Source organism: Tympanuchus pallidicinctus, unplaced genomic scaffold, assembly GCF_026119805.1.
Source record: "Tympanuchus pallidicinctus isolate F22 unplaced genomic scaffold, pur_lepc_1.0 scaffold12, whole genome shotgun sequence".
Lineage (NCBI taxonomy): Eukaryota > Metazoa > Chordata > Aves > Galliformes > Phasianidae > Tympanuchus > Tympanuchus pallidicinctus.
Genome location: NW_026294637.1, coordinates 16,034,568 through 16,054,017, shown reverse-complemented (window position 1 = coordinate 16,054,017; position 19,450 = coordinate 16,034,568). Strand labels below are relative to the sequence as shown.

At 38.5% G+C, this 19,450-nt stretch overlaps 1 protein-coding gene across 5 annotated transcripts in view; it reads right to left on the bottom strand.

Annotated features, from left to right (window-relative positions):
• TLN2 (talin 2) overlaps nt 1–19,450 on the bottom strand; it is a 144,394-nt gene that overhangs the window by 50,755 nt on the left and 74,189 nt on the right. For all 5 annotated transcript variants that reach the window (XM_052671576.1, XM_052671577.1, XM_052671574.1 and 2 more), the window contains exons 17-31: nt 19,130–19,338; nt 18,303–18,401; nt 16,902–17,069; nt 15,285–15,579; nt 13,231–13,397; nt 12,058–12,186; nt 10,828–10,941; nt 9,714–9,827; nt 8,264–8,398; nt 7,576–7,704; nt 6,870–6,972; nt 4,958–5,166; nt 4,247–4,366; nt 3,295–3,492; nt 1,085–1,224 (exon numbers count right to left, since the gene is read on the bottom strand). In XM_052671576.1, the coding sequence (XP_052527536.1) occupies nt 1,085–1,224; nt 3,295–3,492; nt 4,247–4,366; nt 4,958–5,166; nt 6,870–6,972; nt 7,576–7,704; nt 8,264–8,398; nt 9,714–9,827; nt 10,828–10,941; nt 12,058–12,186; nt 13,231–13,397; nt 15,285–15,579; nt 16,902–17,069; nt 18,303–18,401; nt 19,130–19,338 (2,329 nt within the window). The remainder of the gene's footprint in view (nt 1–1,084; nt 1,225–3,294; nt 3,493–4,246; nt 4,367–4,957; nt 5,167–6,869; nt 6,973–7,575; nt 7,705–8,263; nt 8,399–9,713; nt 9,828–10,827; nt 10,942–12,057; nt 12,187–13,230; nt 13,398–15,284; nt 15,580–16,901; nt 17,070–18,302; nt 18,402–19,129; nt 19,339–19,450) is intronic.

The window sequence follows — 19,450 nt, the reverse complement described above, 5'->3', positions numbered from 1 at the left end:
CACAGCCTCATGCAACTCCTTCATTTTAAGCAGTGTACCTTTGATTACCTACAGCTTGCCTAGAAGCCTACGTATTTCTGGGAGCCAAGATGGATGGCAGAACGTTTTTGTCAAGAACATGACAACAAAACAGCATACCTTACTTCTCAAAGTATTAAAAGAGTGGACTTCTTTTTTTTTTTAATTATTTGATATTGAAGTGTGATGATTCCAGGGTCCAGGACAAATATCAGCCTCCTTTTCCTTAAGAAAGCAACAGCCCTATCTTAATCACTTCCTCTCCACACTAATCTTTGAGGGAGTAAATATTTTGGAAGGCAGTAATACTAAGAGCAACATACAAATTTCATTTCAGACATCGATCTGATACAATACTGACACTTCTAAGAAAAAGTGCTTCAGCAGTCTTCTTCCAGTTTTATTTTTGAACATTCAATTAAAAGACTTCATAGCAAAGTAAGTTCATTTGATAAAAAAGTCATGAAAAAAATTTGGGAAAAAAGTAAGTGAAAAGTGATTATCCATTCAGAAACACTAAAAAGCAGTGTTATTTTTCAAATAAGCACTGAGAACTGTGACCAAAAATGGGGTCTTAGAGACAAAATTCAAAGCATGGTTAAAAATCTTTAAAGTAAGGTTATCTTTGGCCAAATAAATCTATCATATCATCCAATCCTTTCAGGTCCTCTTGATCATATGCACTCCTGGTTATAGATAGCCACCCTGATTTTTACGTACAGCTTATATAAGGACATGGATTCTGTTCCTTTCTTTCTTAAGGGCTGAGAGATCTACTATCACCAGCATCTTGCCAGAACAGAGATGGAAAGAAATGTAAAACACATTAGTTCCTTTAAAAAAAACAGGCCAACTCTTCAACTAGTGATTATCTCCGTCAGTGCTAACAAGCCATGCCAGATAAGGAACTACCACAGAATGAGCAATTTTCCTAGGACCTACATTCATTTCAACAGAACTGCAGGTTCCAACCACTCAGTAAACTGACAGTATCAGAAGAACATATTAAAAGAGGAGAGGAAAGCAAATACCTTAAGCAAAGCCTAAAAAAGCAAAGCACCCTTACCTGGCTGCTGCCGCTAATAGATTCTTGGCATTAGGAGCTCCAGGATCAACAGACAGAGACTTGGCAGCCAGTAAAAGCTTGCTGGAAGCCATAGAGATGCTCTTGAGGTTACCTATTACTTGAATCTGGTCTTCTTTTGTCTGAAAAGCCATAGCAGCATAACATTAAGTGCCTAGATTGCAATACAGAGGATGCAAAAACATTATGTGGAAACCTATTTTGTTTATCCACCTGAAGCCACTGACATGCAAAGGGCCATAACCCAGAGGAAGACATGGAGCAAAGCCTTTGTTCATCCAGACAGGTGCCTCTAGCTCCATTCACATAACAGAACAAGAAACCCATGTAACAAATAGCTTCATTTCTAACAATGGCAGTATTCAAAAAGGAGCAGCGGAGAAACTTTACTACTTGTTGAACACAGCTTTCATTGTCAAGATTCTCACACATCTCTGCCTGGCACAGCTGATCCACATTACTCCATCAGTGTGTACTGTCTGTATTCTAACATCCCGTGTAAACCACAAGCTCTCTTGCATCCAACTGGGATTACTTACACAGAAAATCCCTCCAGAACGTCCTCAGTTACAAGAAACTAAATTCAAATAAGCCTACTTCAGACCATCCAAGTCAGAATGCTTACTATTACCCATTCACTTTGCACCACTGTTCAGAAATGAAACTTTCACATGCATACAATTACAGGGAGTACTGCAAAATCACAGCAAATAGCGACAATTAGATTCTTCCTTTAGTCATCAGTAAAAGTGAATTTGTTCCAGTAGTCTGTTTAAGGCTTAAAGAAGCTGTTACTCAGTTATTATTACTCTATTACTCAGTTGATGTGAATAGTTTTTCATCTATATTTACATTCTACTCTGCTCCCTACTCTCACCTGTAGTACTTCTGTACAGGCCAAATAACTAGACACAGACAGAAAGCATTCTCTATTGAAAGATCTATCACTAATTGCTAAGATCAATTTAATTCACTATGAGAGCATAACAGGCAAACCCTGAAGGTCCACAATATCAGCTGGAATTCTCGTTTCAAGAAGCAGTTTGCATCATTCTTTCCACCTTTGCCTGCACTGAACTGCCTCGGACAAAACATTCTAAATCTTAATGAGATTTACTGGAGATTAAATTTCAGAGAATCATCTGGTATTCACTGTCTACCTCACTTCACAAATGTGAACCCAGTTACTAAGTTTGATGAAGAATAACCAACAGTTCCTGCCTGATCTCTACTCAGCATTACCTGAAACGCACCTGCTTTATAGAGGCACTTCATAGGTGGCTTTGAAGGACCAGCACACTCCAGCTAGTGTTTCTTTCAGAAACAATTTTTAGGTCTTCAGGTTCTGCTTACTAACTAGGACAAAATAGCCTACTAATTGTTTCTACTACATCCTTCCTGGTCATGTAATACATGACTTCCTCATATGCTGGCATTTGTTATGCTCAAGCATCTCCAAAAGACCAACTAGCATTGTTCAGTATGCCTAAACTCAGTAAGATAATGCAGTAAACATCCTCAACTTCAAATAAGAACCCAGATGACTAGGAATAAATGAGATAATGTAACAACATCCCTGAATGCTACCGAGTTTACCAGAACAGCACTCTTCCAGATTTTTAATCACTAAACAGAAGTGCAGGTGCTGCTGTCACATGCATGGCACTTCTGCTCCTCATCCGCTTATTCCATGCTGTAGTAGGTCTGCAGTGGCACATAAGATAAAGCAGTACAAGCCTGGAATTTAAACACATCTTTCTGTCCTTCCACCTAAAGCATTTGAACTGTAGCATAGAAAGGTGTCAAATGTTGAACGAAGATTACATAAAATACATTCCAGATTACATAAAATACATTCCAGAGTAGTTCTACCAAAATAGAGGCAACTATTTTCATAACCTTCGAGAAGTTCAGCAGGCCTTTGTATCTCCAGATATGCAGGTCATAAATCAGTTAGCAAACAGACCAAACCAGACAGGTGAACATTAAGTCACGCTTCTGACTGGCCACAGAAACAAATATACAAATGTTGAGTTCACTTCACTCTGGATGACTGCTGCATAACCTATCATCTGTCACATTTGGACACGCTTACATTAGCACATCGTACTGCGTTCCCATGACAGCCTTGTTCCCCAATAGCAAGATTTAAAAAAACAAAAAAAAAACAAAAAAAACCCAAACAAACTTACTTGAGCTTGGCCAGCCATTTCAATACCAGCATCAAGAAATTCATCAAAATCATCACTGAATTTTCCAGATGCTGCAGCCAGTTCCCCACTTTGGCCCCGTGTAGCATGGACAACTTCTCCTGCTGACTGATTCAAATCTGCTGCTGCCTGATTCAGCTCACTCTGAGCTTCTTGAAATGACTTAGAACTTGGAGGTAGCTGTAAGAGATTGAGAGCTGTATTACTGTCCACTGAATCACACCAGCTCTTTTTGACTGCAAAGTTCAACACAATTCAAGAATATGAAATGCAAACAGCACAAAGTGCCACAAACTAGAATGGAGTACTGCATCTGAACGTCTGCTGATTCAGTTCTAAAGGCAAAATATCCAACTATGGGATAGTCATCAACAAGGAATCTAGACAGTGAGCTGTTTCTTTCAAGGGACAGACCATTAAGCAAGCTTTTAAAAGGACAGATAAGATGTCAGTTATCTAACTGGAAAATTCCAAGTGTTGAACTCAGTGAAAAAAAGTCGGAGAAGTTTTGTTCTCCATGTCATTGCTTACTTCCACAAACAAGACTTCCAGAACAACAAGCAAGTATCAGCAGTGCTTCAGTGACTAAGTTTAGCCTTGACTTGATCTGACCACGCAGCATTGCACAAACACTAACATAAAATTCCTTCTTCATCCACAGGGTAGCAAGCAGGATCACTGATAGATGAGGCTGCATTGCTCAAATCACATAACCTTTCCACAAATAAGCAGTGTTCAAATGTTTTTTTTTTCTTTTTGTGACCCCTCTCTGCCCATGCCTGATAATGAATTAAGAGAACAGACTTCTTAAAACTGCGTAATAAACAAAACATACACGAAGTACTTCAGGCACATTTGCTACATAATAATTTGATACGTGGGGAACCCAGATCAGCTCTTCTGAAATTTATTTTTATGGTAAAAGACTTCTCACCAAATCAACAAGGAGCTTCTTGCTAGACTCCCCAATACTCTTCAAAGCCACGTCCACATCCTTTTGCCCAGGTAGACAATTCACACAGTTATTGAGTGAGTGAGACACTGCTTTTGCCACCTACAACACAAGTAAACACAATCACACTGAGAAAGGCCTAAGCAATCATTTAACTTACCAACCAATGATCTATAGCCAACAGTTCTGACTCCAAGGTCATTTTTGAGGCTTGCAAGCTCTTGGGTTGCACACCTGTAGTCTAGCGATCACAAACTATGCATACTCATTTGATAGGATTGTGTTGGAGGAGCAGCACCAGGAATAAAGGCTTCACCACCCCAGTTACAGGAAAGCCCCAGAAGTTAACCACATACTGATCAGTCTTCAAAAGCAGTTGCAGCATTCATGGAGATGTGCTTACTTTTTGAGTATAACATGAATACAGATCCTTTTATTAATGGGTTTAATAAGTGTTTTGTCATACACTTAACTGTACTTTTGTCTCCTTTGTTTTTGAAAGATGACTAAAATACACTTTAGCACCAACTACATTGTTTGATGCAAGACATTGAAAGCTGCTAGAAGTACCAGCCAGCTCTGATATTTCTCACAGCCTGCTGTTCTACAGTTTTTCTTACTGTTTAGTGCTGTATTCTATGGAATTTCAGTGGATTGTTCACAATTCACCTAACTGCTGAAGTCACAACTCACCTGGGCCAATCTCTGCTGACTGTCTGCGTCTCCTGGTGCAGCAAGGGCCTGCTTTGCCTCCTGAATAAGCATAGCAGAGCCTTCCATGACATCCCTTGCTGAATCCAACATTGCATGTGCTGCTACAGGGTCAGTAGTTGATGCTGCAACCCCACGTGCTGCCTGAGCCAATGTCTTCAAAGCCTGAGCAGTTTCTCTGGCAGCAACTCCTGCGTTCAGATTTCATTGAGGAATCTATTAGTGCTTTAAAGGCAATTCTTGTATTTCATGGCAGCTAAATTCGGAGGCTATTATTCCATTGCAACACAACATTCCAAACACAGTTTAAAAGACAACTTTCAAATGTGAACATATTTGAAGTATACAGCATCATTTGCTGAGAAAAATGCCTGCAGTGGAACCATGAAGTCAATATTATGCCCCAAAGAGGACGTTCTGAGGCAGCTATAAATCAGTGGCCAAATCCCAGTGAAGCAGAGGTAAAGAAGAAAAAGCAAAAAACTGGAAATAAGAGGCCTACTGTAAGCTACGGGAGAAAGTGATTGATCACTTTGAAGCTGCAGCATCTCTGTCACTTTGCAAAACATGACTTTGGGATTTTAGAGAATAGAGAGAAAAATGGCTAAAGTTCAAGGAATTAAAAGCTAAATAAAATGAGATTATTAAGGATGAGGCAACCTGATGCAACATAATCCCAGTATGAATACACACCTACAAAAAGAAGTTCAGTCAGAAAATGTCATGTAATTACTTTCAATATGCAATGAAAAGAAACTTACTATCACAGCTGTAAGCAAGAAGGAATGCTTAAATAGTGGAGGTAAGCTGTAAAGACCTTCTATCACTGATAAACAGGAGAATACACTGTAACGTTAAAAAACACTGTGCTCTTTTCAGTGCAAAGAACCTTTAACATAACAAAACACTATATAATAAAAAAAAATCCCAGCTGAACCATTGTTATAGCTTGATGTTGAGAGCTAGATCCAGCTATTGGATATCAGGCTGCAATTACCTGTATTCCTTATCAGATATCCAGTACTAACTTTCGCTTAACTGTGGAACAGAAACAAGCCATCTTAATCCAATTAATGTTCTTCAAATGAAAGCAAATACAAGTTACATAGCTCTGATGCATTAACAATCAATGAAATCTTAATTGTCCTAATGAATTCTGTGTCAGTATTAAGAACATTCTACTGTAGTATTTGCATTAATAACACAATGAAAAATTAACACAACGAAGGAAATGGAACATCGTATCATTTCAGTATAAACCCTTTTTTTCCCCTATGTGAGAAACATTCCTCTTAGTAAGTTGTTTTCAGTTCCTAAAACTGCAAGTACATAAACTGGGGCAGATACTGAAGAGAACAGATCGTAGCACGTGTCAACATTCCCCACTGGCATTTCCCCAGACTATGCAGAAGTTATATTAATGAGTCAGAAAGACAGGTTGCATTACACATGGGAGATGGCAACATCTAGTAAGACACAAACTGTCTTCGACATCACCAAACCATCTCAAGTATGTTCACATCTTATGTCATCTTATATTTCAAAACACATCCAAAGACCCTTTCACAGTCTTCTGAAAGGAAACAGAAACATTTCAGTGGTGCTGACATTTAAATTGCACTATATTTTAATTCTGTTCTTTGGAAGCAGTTTGTAATATATTTTTGAAAACAACAGATGTCTCCAGCTATTCTGATTACATACACATAGCAGACTGCAACACTTTTTTATGAAGCACATTATTTACATTAGCAATCCGCTGTAACCTGCCAAAATTCACTATCAGCATGAAGAGGTGAGCAATTCCTTAACTTCAGCAGTTTGTGATGAGAAAGCCCTCTAACAAGCATCTTATGGGAAGCAGAGCTTTCAGATATTATAAGTAAAACAGTACCTGTGTAGTGCTCGTTGCCTTGAGCAGCACAAGTTAGCAACTGGGCCATCGATGAACCAACTGCTTTGGATGTGCTTCCCAGATCCTGAGCACATTTCTCAAGCTGTAGAAAAAAATGGTGAAGGACAGTATTCTTTGCTTAAGAATATTTGAAACACATTTGCTTTCTAAGCAATATTAAAAAATTCCTCTCTCTCCAAAACTTGTCTCAGCTACAGGGCACGTGTGGTTAGTCTGAAGACTTATTAGCATGTTTTCTCAGTTCATGTTGAAATAAAATTACATATAGGTCTTATAAACAATAAAACTAGAATTGAAATATCTCATAATTAGCAAGTGAAATAAGTTACTAAGTTTTTGGTGAGAATGGTGCTTTTACCAAATAAAACATTTCATAAGCCTACCAGAAGATCAACTTCTAAGTTCTCATCTTTGTCCCCATTGAAAACAAAATATCTTTTTGAAAGGATACAACACGACTACTGCTAAACTGTATTTTGCTCAATACAGGAGGAGGATCTACACTCCTGTAATTCTGCTAACAAATATTCAGTGTAATAAGAATATATACTCTTAAAACAAGAATCAGTGTAAAAACCTGCCAGCATGATCATTATCCAATGTCTCAGGACACGTTTTGTCTCAAACATTCAAAATGCTAACAGCTAACTTTGTTTTTAAATGAAGGACATCCTTTATTAATTACAGTTTCTCCAGGAAGAGGCTTTAACTGCCCATCCACAGCTGCCATCTTTGCATCTTGCAGTTCACTTTTGAGGGTCTGGACCGTATTTAAAGCAGAATCAATTTCCATTGGGCCACATGCTTCATGAGCCTATTCAGAAATCAGATCAACAGCACTGTTAGCACATGTAAGCCATTACCAGAAATAGTAAATATACAATCCTTCCAGCATATCTATCAGTTTCATGACTTCAGGGGGCCCCTTCCAAACTACTGCACAATACCCTTAGTCTGTGAATAGACTTACATGCTGTTGAAAGCCACCACAAAATGCAATGCACCCAGTATATCCTTGCTTTCCCTAAAGAGTTTTAATTCCTTTTTTTTTGTTTTCTTCTTCAAATCACTACATGAACCTTGGAAATCTGCATCAATGGGGCTGCTCTGTGTGTGCCCTCCTACCATCTTGCAGGTTCAGCAATGGTAACACGAACTTTTCAGCTATCTTGTCAGTTATTGCTGCCTTTTCTATTACGACACAGGAGCTACATGGAACTCAGAGAAAACTGTTGACCAAGAACAACACTGAAGCATAAACATGAGCCATTTCCTGTTGGGTGCAGGGAGAAGACAGTGAGCCAAGACGGAGTGAACTCCTGACCACTCCTTAGGCCATCTTGCTTTAGCTAATTAGAACTACTACAACCTACCTTCTGGGAGGCAGTCCGCAGCTCAGCTAAGCTGGTCGCAAGGTTCTTTGCACACTGACTTAGCTGCATGGCTGCTGCTTGGTCAGTCACAGTAGGTACTGCAGCTTTAGCAGATGCCACCATTTTACTTCCAGGCTGTCCAAACAAGAGTCAGGAACACAAATTTTACAAGCTAATTTTCTTGATGTGAGACTTTGTATTTAAAGAACATGCTGTTTCCTCCTTTTACACAACAGTGAGGTTTCTAAATCTTCTGTAACGACCACTTCATGCACTGCTCCTTAACCATGCAGCTCCTAGGCTGCAGTCTTCCATTCACATCATAACTCTACATTGCAGTGTCTGCTGCAGCAGGAACCATTCATGCCTTGCTGGGACATCAGCCACTTTGTAGTAACCAATGTCTTCCTGTGGCCTTTAAGTACTCTGCAGACTGTGTAAAAACACTTGAATTTGCAGTGTTGCTGTTCAGCATCTAAGTGACATCTAAGTGCCCACAGAGGACAAATGGCAAATCTCTTTCAGTGTTTCCAAATATTAAATTCTTTCAAAATTTCACCCATGAAACAAGTAATACAACAATGACTCCACAGAGTTGGCTGCTAACACAATTAATGTACTTTCCTGATTCATATCATCACTGTGGTTCACAAATACAGGCAGAGAGGAGACAGATCATTTTAATGACTCCAAAGTTAACCATGCAGCAAAATACAAAGAGTGACAGTACTGTTATATCTCTACTACATAGGACCATAAAGAACCTGCTAATAGCATTCAATGAAAGGGTTTATTTTCACTTCACTTTTAAAGGTATGGCTGATGCCAATTAATGATAGTTATTACACAGACAACTGGTTTCTTCTGTTTGTTTCCTGTACTGTCAACAACATACCCAATAGTGTTACCAACATCCTTTCTCTCTCCTTTTTCATTTTACAAAAATCAGACTCAGAATGCATGCTTTGAGCAGAAATCAAGATCTGCTACATCTGCAGGCTAATATCTAAACCCGTGGTAATATTTCCTGTCTCTCTGCCATTTTTGAAGAATTCTGGAGATTGCTGCTGCAGCACCCCAACTCTGGCTTCATTACAAATGGTTACGACAGCACCTGTTACATTCAGACCTGTGCTTAGAAAGATGCTGAATTGTCACCACCTTGTTCACTAAACTCGTTCTGAAAAAGCAAATGCCATTCAAGTGAATGCTTCCTGTCTGTATATGTCAGGTTTTTTGTTACTTATATTCAAAACTTTGGCAGTTTTCATTCTCCTCAACATGCTTCAGCTATCTGACCTGACAAACTAAGCTCTCCCTAGCCATGGCTCCCTATCTGTGATGAACTTCCTTACGTTGTTCTTATCTGTTTACTGCTTACTTGTCAAGAATAAAAACAAAGAGAAGCGCCATTTGTTCTAACAGAATCTACTACAATGGTTTACTTCACCTGAAGGAAGTTCTGGCTGGAATTTATCAGAGCAAGCTGTGCACTGAGGTCTTCTGCCTGAGCCTGACTTCCTCTCACGCCTTGCACCAACTGAGGAATGTGGTCTGCAACATTCTATAGTAAACAAAGGGAAAAACTTTCAGCATATCAATATGAACAAACCTCTTGACATAAAACAAACTCTTTCAGGATGACTGGTAAAATTCACAGATACAATGCCTTATGCCTTCACAAAATCTGCTTAGGAGTCCATGAAACTGAATTAATACATAACAGGATTTCTCAGAAACATTCCACTCTTATTTAGAAATATTTGTTTATGTGACTCAGTTTAAAGATCCTACAAGACAGCCAAGATTCTTCTGATTTGTTATGTGCTTACACAGCATTCAGAATGACTTCGCACGCATAAATGTTCGCAGGTTTTCAAAGGAGCATCTTGCTTTAAGAAAAACAAAATTGAGCACCTCAGCCTACTTTTCCTTGGCAATCTTAATTACAGTACAGCTGTAGCATTCTGAAATGTGTATTGTCAAAACATTATTCCCGAAGTGCCCAAACTCACACTCACATAACTCCTTGTCTGTCCACTTCACATTAATCTTACCTTGGCAGCGCAACACTGAATTCCCCCCCACCTCAACATACCAAAGTAGCCTCCCCTGTCTAATAAATTGTAATCAGGACCAATTTAGAATAAATTGTAATGTATGTAGTGAATCAGCTTCTTCTTTCTTTTTAATTATTCATGCTAAAATAGCTTCCTGAAACACAATCTTGACACATACTTGGTTTTTTTATTTTTTATTTTTTTTACTATCTGATCTGTTCCTTTCGTGGTTTGGTTCTCATTCCCTACATAACTGCTCTTAAGAAGAATATGATTTTGCCTTCTATTGTCCTCTTTTCAACTTTTACTTTTTTTTTTTTAAATACAATTTCATTAAAAACTGCAAAGTAACATTTGTCTAGCACTGGTTAGAAAGTAAGCCGTAACATGTAGCATAAAACCAAAACAGAACAGCTTCTTGACACTAGGACTCTGAATTTTCACTCGGAACCATAACAACACACTTGACTTCAGGCATTTGGCATTGAATTGTGACAGGTTTACCTTACAGCTCTGCACAAGTTGCTGATGGGCTGCAGTGTTCTTATTTGAAACAGCTGCATTCTGAGAAGCTGCAATAGTCTGAGTAGCAGCAGCTGCAGCTTGTTTAGCTGCAATCTAAGGATGAAAGGAAACAGTTAAAAACTTAGTAGTTAAGACTGAGTAATTCAGAGTATGAAGTACTCTAAAAATACTGAGAAATCTTCTTCAAATGCCTGCAATTTTTGTTATCAACCTTCCCCTCTTGCAAAATTAAAAATTCCAACAATTTACCCAAGATGTTCCAACACATTATGCAATACTCCTCTTTCACTGGCCCACTACGTAAAACCATGTTTGCAAGTTCATCCTCACCATCACACACTTCATTCCTATGTAAGGAGTTAGGTATTATCAGGGCATTATAAAAATCACCTTCTCCATAAAGTTTCCTTGAATTCAGTTAGCAAATTTGAGGCACGATTTATTTCTGGAAATATTTCTGATTTTTTATTCTACAGAAAGCAGCTTAAATACGCTTATGAAAAACTGTTATTTAGTTAGATTATCTTGTCTGTCTAATCTTGCATAACTTTCAGACTACTAAAAACATTTTAAAATAGGTACTATGAAAGATATTTTTTTTTAATCTGTCTTTTCTACATTTCAGCTGAGAACAGGAAGATAAAACCTGGCCTAAAAACCAAACTACAGATAAATTTCATCTTACAGTGCCTTTTTTGCCTTGTCTCTGCCATCAGTTACTATGCATCTTCTCAGTTTTATTTCTGTTTCTTTGGATTCTGTGAGTGACTTAACATTTTATTTGGATATGGTGCATTTCGACATAACTTCATAAGGAACTTCACATGAAACTCTGGCACATGTACTGATAAAAAGCACCAAAGGATATTCTGTGTCAATGACAGATCATATAGATAATTAAAACAGTAATGAAGGAGTTTTAGCTCAGCTGTTTGAAAACTTTTCTGATTATATGGCTAAGCCACCATCAATTATTTTCTGAATCAAATGTTTACACCACTTTTACTCCATCAGTGATAAAAGCTCTTCAATTTTCCATATCAGACTATGGTATCATATGCTGGCATTTTAAATTTCAGGCCTTGATTCCAGAACTGATCTTACAGTGCTTAGTATTTTTCCTGAAGTATGCCTTTCTAATTACTTCCTTGTTACTTATCTAGGGGTTTATTGAAATGAACTGAAAATCCAGCAATATGTGTTTCCAACCTCTAATCTGTTGACAATTTTCTTCTTGATGGCGTTCTGTGCAGCAGCATTCGTAGCAACCCGCAGTCCCTCCGCTGCTTCTCGCAGACGCTGCTGCTGATCCTCATTTTCAGGATTGGCTGCAGCTCCCTGCACAAAATTTCAGAGCAAAATACATCAGCCACATAAGCTGAACTTGAAGAGGTGAATATAGAATCTTCACTTACAGTCTGCTAAGGTGGCCTTTATTTTCTTTGTATTGCCTTATCCAAAACTAGAACATTAGACTATGGGAAGAGCACTAAACCACAAAACAGTCTAAGCAGAAAATTTGTTATGAAATGTTGTTGCTGTTGTTTACTGATACTTTAGTACTTCAGGAAATGGAACATCTGCTTTATATACTACTTTTTGCATCGTGTGCTACTTCAGATGTCTGGGGAAAAAGTTGTTATATAAAAGGATGCTTCTGTGATCTGTAAAACACATTATATGAAAAAATGAAAAGAAATGGAGGTTTTGTACATCTGAAGTCTGAGAAAGTGCTGGAAAGTCAAGCTATGATTGTAGCTTGGCATATAGGTCTTCTAGAGGCCTAGGAGAATGGCTAGCCCTGATTTGTAAACACCTTTTGTGTACAGGATCTGGGACTCAATTCAACAAACAAACCCACCTTGTGAATTTAAATAAGTTTCTAGCACAGAAGGGACAGAGGAGTCTAAATATGTGCCTGTCCTGTGAGAGCAGACATGGAGTAGGGGCTGGGGAGGTGCACACAGGATACAACACATACAACACTCCCTAGAGAGAAGAAACTGTTCCTGAAAGAAACAGAGGCAAAGCAGCACTGTTATGGCTTCTGCCCGTTGGCAGAGATTATTGTAGTTTCTTGTTCTATTTGAGCTGGAAGACTGGTAAAGGAATTTGCATCACAGTGGCCATGACTGGTGGTAACAGCTCAAACTAGCTTGGGTCATGACAACCCTGCACACAAATCAGCAAAGCAGAACAAGAGTATTTAGAAGCAGGTAACTACCAAGCAGATAATTTATACAAACTTTTGGATACGCCATTAAATGCAAAACACCTACAGGACAAAAAAAACCAGTTTCTACTACAACATACTACATGCCTTCTCCTCTTTGTGCCTAACTAAACCATTTTAGGCTGACAATTGCTTCAATTTCCCCTTACCTTTGCAGCTTCCACCATGCGGGCTGTAGAATCTGCAAGGAGCTTCGCAGCTGCCAGGAGCTTTTTTGAGTTTTCCATGTCAATCTCTGCTTCAGCATCTGACCTCATTGCATTGACGAGATCTGAAGTTGCTTGAGCCAGCACCCTGGCCTGCCGTACCATTTCACCTGTGATATGCAAATATGTTTTTACTGTCCTACTCTTTGCATTTCAGCTTCGGTTTGAGAAGTCAACAAGATGAACATAACGTAACATTTGCTGAAGTATTCTTTTCATTTCAAAAAGGACAGGTAAGTAGTTCACAACTCAGGAGCTTCACAAAGTCTTGATGACAATGTATGTGATGGAAACTGCTACAGGGGACATGCAGAAGAAATGCAGTATTTATATTAGATAACTAGACAAAATAGAGTATGTCAAGCTCAGGCAAACTCCTGGCACAGTGAAGATTAACAATAATACTCTGAAATTACAGCCAAGATTTCACTCCTATAATAAAAATTACCCCCTCTTGCCTATTCTTTTAGGGCATTCCTTTTGGGAAATTATCTTCTATCTAACAACATAAACTAGACCAAGAGCTTTCAGGAAGGATTCAACATTAATAAGGTGTTTCCAGCCAAAACAACAAGGGGTGTTCAGGTCAAAGGTCCAATTCTTTTCAAATTAAAAAAAAAATTAGAAAGAAAACCAAAGCCATATTTTTTTCAGGTGCGAAGCTGACATGTAAGGCTACAGCATTAAATGTAGAAAATGAAAGTGTAGTAGCTGTTACCAGGTATTTCCCAGTGTCTATTTTTGCAATCAATATTTTATCCAAACATCTAACTCAACTCCTCCTCCACCTTTTCTCCAGTTAACACTCCCTTTAAATGCTTTCTGCAACAGTATTAGGCCAGCAAATCAAACTTAAGGAATAATCTGATTGGTAGTGATATAGCAGTCCCAAGCCAAACCATCCAGATCATGACTGTAAGGCTATGAGTAATTGGAAACACCACCTGAAATCTGAATGGCTTTTACTAAAATCCAAGTACAGCAAGCATAACAAGATACTTGACTGTGAAAGGAAACATTACCAAGATTATCCTTTATTGCATCCTTCTGTACAGAAGCTGAGTGGTTTATAAATGACATAAAACTTAACATGCTTCATCACACGTATCTACTAATTAGATTCCTTAGGATAGCTACAGAACATTATGATCAGTTCTATCAGTTTCAATGGGAAGATTAGAAACAGTTTAGTAAGCAATGCATCTTTTAAAAATCTTAATCAGATTTCTCAAAGCTGCTTCTAGGGGCAAAATACACTGAGAACTCAAATTACTTCCCTGCACGAGTTCCGCTAGGAGAGTGTTGTGCAGCTGAAATGAGTTCCTTGAAATAAACACGTGAAATAATCTGAATTTACAGGACATTTAATTTTTAATTGCCTCATACTGGCAGTACTACAAATAAAAAACTGATAGTGAAGTACTTAATTTCCCAGCCTTGTGTTCAGATAACACAAAAGAAAAAGCAGACAAAAACCATAAAAATCCCAAAAGATACCACAACTGCTTTTTAAAATTGATGCCAGTTTCAAATATTGCATGAGTTGTAGAGAGATCAAATAACACTGTGCCTTCTTATTGACAATTATCTCATTTTTAACTATTGAAGTTTCAATTTAATTTCTTACTTCCTTAGTAGAAGGTCATATTGGGTCATTTACATGTTGCACATCTCAAGGCTGCTGGTTCTAGCAGCTGCACATTTTAGAAACATCGTAAGAATAAGCACTCGGGTATCTGTCTACCTATTCAGAGATGAGAACTTACTGCACAATTTTGTTAAGTGAAGCAGTAAAAGAAAACAGGTGGAGTACTGAAGTGACTGGTTAGCACAGCTTTCACTGACGTTGAAGAATATTCATTCTATCTAGCACAGAGCTATGTGCATTTCACTGACACAACGTCATGGGTTGAACACCTACCTAGAAGTACAGTACTCTATTTGAAACGTGCACATCTCTGAATCATGAAAAGCTACTATCCATGAGAGAGACTTACCAGCATCCCCCATTGAACTGAAAATACTCTCCGTGACACACATGATGGTATCTGTGGCCTGATCATAGCGTCCAATAGGCTCTCCCCTGCTTGCAAACTGGCGGACATGCTGCAAGAGGTCATTCAGGGCTTGGCTGACAATGCTGGCAGCTGCACTGACCTGCTTCAGTAACTCAGTGTCATCTGTGGCAGCCTGGCAGGCCCTCACACAGTTCTCCACTGAACGGTCCACCAGTTTTCCTGCCTCGATCAGCTGTTCCTGGCATACTGGAGAGCTGATGGTAGGACTCACAACCTGCATGTGGGAGGGAGACAAAGCATTCAGAAAACACCTTATTTGCAAGTTTTCCAATTGCCAGTGAACAAAACATCTATTACATTACTGTTTGCCTTAGTTAGAAAACCCTGAAGTTAGTATTTAAACAGGTAATTTCAGACATCTAAATCGGGAATCTAGGCCCTGGAAATTCATTTTCATTTAGGTGTCAAGAAAGGAGGCTGGCTGCCACTTCATTCTACATCTTCAGCAGCCATTGACTTCAGCAAACATGACACAGTGGTTCTGGGTGATAGGCAAGCACTGAGCTCCTCCAAACTAAATGTACACCTGACACACTTCCGTACTCTGCAGTTTCCAAGAAAATGGAAGTTTAATTGGAATTGATTTGTAAAGCCTTCTGACACCAGCCTCTTGTTTGTTTGTTATAGGAGAATACTTGGCACAGACCAAATAGCATTCTACTCATGAAGTTACAAAGACAGGTAATAAATTCTGTAATCTATTGGAAACAATCCTTGTTTCATTCAGGCATACCTAGACAACTTTTAGCAATGGCAAAACTGTGTATATCTTCTGAGGAAAAACAGTATGCCGCTGCCTATCTTATTCTGTGCTGAAGAAATTCATAGGCAGTAAGAATGCCGAGTCCAAATAATGAAAATTCATACATATTCATTAAAAACATCCCACAGCCAAAGCAACAAGGTGAAAATATTGAAAATATAATAGTTAAAATGGGCCATTAGTTTTATTATGAGCCACCTGGATGTTTCAGAGCAGCTGAATACCCATTTACCAACACAATCCTACAGAAGCAGAACCTGCAGATTTCACAAGCAGTTTCTAAAATAAGAATTGTGAATTGCTTTGATTTTTAATGGGAAGCAATTGTTGGCCAAAAGCAATAGCTCTATTAAAACAATTGAGCTACTGCAAAACACAGTAAATACATTTGAAATCAGCATCACTAACTTGATTTTCATTAAGTTTTAGATTATGTGAATTCATTGAAATTTTAGGCTTCAACAGAAAACTTGCACAGCCTCCCCAGACAAGTCTTATTTCTTATACTAATACTTCTGAGGTTTGTCCTTTGCTCATTACCATCAATTGAAGAGATGAGCTTTATTATTTATGGAACCTTCATTGGCAATTATGGCAGCACCTTGCATCCTCTGGGCCACTCTTAGCTACACTTAGGGGAGACTATTTATTTATCAGCAAGTCTGATACCAACCAAGTTTACAACTCTGTATATTGCCTGAGAATACCAGGAATGTACAGAAGGATGCACCCAGACAGATGCTTTGCCACATCATTAACACTGCTAGCCTCACCTTGGCACAAGCCACAAGCTGGGAAGTAGAGAGTGCACACTGTGTAGCAGCAGCAATCACTCTGTTCTGCAGGACTGTATCTTCAGCAACCTGTGCGACATTCTTGGCCTTCAACACTAACATAGCAGCAGCATTTGCAACAGCTTTGGCCAGACTCATCAGAACATCCTAGAAAAATAAAGGGAAAACTCAGTCTTATAAACGTAAGTATGTGCTTTGCTAATGTAAGATAAAGTCATCTCAAGGTAAACAAAAAAATTCTATGCATTAAAACAAAATAATCACTTCAAGAAAGGCAGCAAACATAGCTATTTCTTAGAAAACTGAACAAAACAATCATAGCTTTATTTTCATCATCAAATTACTGGGCAAGTATGAACCATCTAACTTGAAAACAGCTAGGAGCCCACAAAGAACATGTAACAGTTTGGGACATGGAGCTGTTCATCTTCATCTCTGGAGAATACACCAGGACAGAAACATCTGGAGCTTAGCATTAAACATGCTAAATGTGGTAAAAAGATGAAAACCTCAAGGAGCAAACTGCTAACTAAAGACAGACAGTACTTGAAATTAATATTAAATTTGAGTACTTAATTGTGGTTAACAGTAGAACTCCATGTTGGAAGATGCCATTTCCAACCAAATTATTTCATAATTTACAAAGTAAAAATATTGCTGATCAAAAATACATGTAACAGGTCTTAACCCCAGAACATTTTTCCCCTTGTATAATAATAGTTTAGTTTCTTGAAGATGAAAAATTAAAACACAAATACTGCAGAAATAGTTCAGAAAATTTCTTCCTGTTTTCCCATTTAAAATGCTAGATTTCATATACTTCTTGTTTGTTTGCTTTGTTTAAGTGGGATGGAGCTGTGAAGAGACACTACAGATACATTGATGTGTAGTTTTCATGTGGGAGCAGAAATGGATTTTAATTTCAGAAACTGAAAAAAAACGGATTTTCATTTTAAGACATGAAGGCATCATAAACCACCTCTCTCCTTACCCATCTACAGTTCTTTCATTTACCCAAAGAAGAAAGCAGAGGGTAGGAATATATATAAAACTAGCAGTACAGATGATAAATCTGATGAAAGCTGCAGACAGATTTATTAGCGCATCAAGGGTTTAAAATGGCCTGTAAGTTTTATTTTGCATAAAATACCCTCCAGAGGTCTATCTTCTGCTGTAGAATACTTCCTCTCATTTCTCAATCAAACCTGTTGTTGGCATTGAGTGGGGAAAAAAAAAGTTTTTAATGATGCATCTAAGGAGAACAACTTTAAACTGCTAACTATGTGATTAAACAGGCATTATCCTTTGACAATCAATAATTTTAATCACCTTGTAATAAAGCTATGTAGTTCTGACAGTAACAAGCAATCCCTTCTTTACCTGGAACCTTTCATCTGTTTCATTCTCTCCAATCTGTCTCAGTAGCTCTCCACTGGCTTGCCCAATGCTTCCAGCTGCAGTCAAAACTGTCTGTCGAGGCTGGAAAAATAATGGTGAAATGAATTATTTGAAAGAAAATGAGCTTCACTTAAAACCTTGGATTTCCTCAAGGAATATCTGCATTAGCATGCAATCAACACAACTAAGAAAAATTATACCAATAATTATTTGGAAAAATCTTCATTTTTCCCTATACACAGCTGGTTTATTTTGGGAGTTTCATCTGCAGAATGTGAGATGAACTTGGGAGATTCTGAATAGTGACTACTGTAGTAACTCCTCAGAAAAATAAGGATGGACAGACAATTTGCCAACTGATCTTAAAGCAGATTTCACATTTCTTCAGAACAAATGCCTGAAGAGACTAAAAGCAAACTAGCTTCAGATTTGAACTCACAACAAACCGATCCAGATATCCTATCCAGGTTAGTACTACTTTCATTTCTGGAAAACTACCAGAGGTTAACTTCTCATTTTATTTGTCAAAGATGACAAACAGTAAAGAAATAGATCAGAAAAGAGCATCTCTTCACTTCCAGCTGGCCTCAAAATGGACCCTCTCATAGCCAATCCTGAGCCAATGATTTACATTGGCCATGCCTCTGTGGTAACATAATTCTAGAAAGTGGAGAAGTGCTGCACAACAACAGCTGGAAGAGGGGAGTGGGAAAATGTAGAGACATGACCCTGTAGGCACCAAGGTCTATGAAGAAGAAGGGGAGTTCCAGGCACTGGATGAGAAGTCCAGTTTAAACCAGCACACTCACCTCTCCTGAAGTAGGCTGAACAGCCTTCAGCAAGTCTGAGACAGCAATGGCCAATGTTCGAGCGGCTTTCAGGAGGTCCTCCCCACTTCCAACTTCATCATCCATGAGAGCAGCAAGCAGTTTCACACCTTTAGACATCTCGGTGAGGTTGGAAGAGATGGTTGTAATTGCACATCCCACAGCAGTGTAGTCAGTGTCAACAGGGTCACCTGTAGAGCAAATATTTTTCATGAGAAGAATGCTTCAGTGGTTACAAAGGAAAGTGAGGCAGCCACCCCATGCTATGGTCTGGTGAGAGACAGCAGATAGATGTGAAGATGG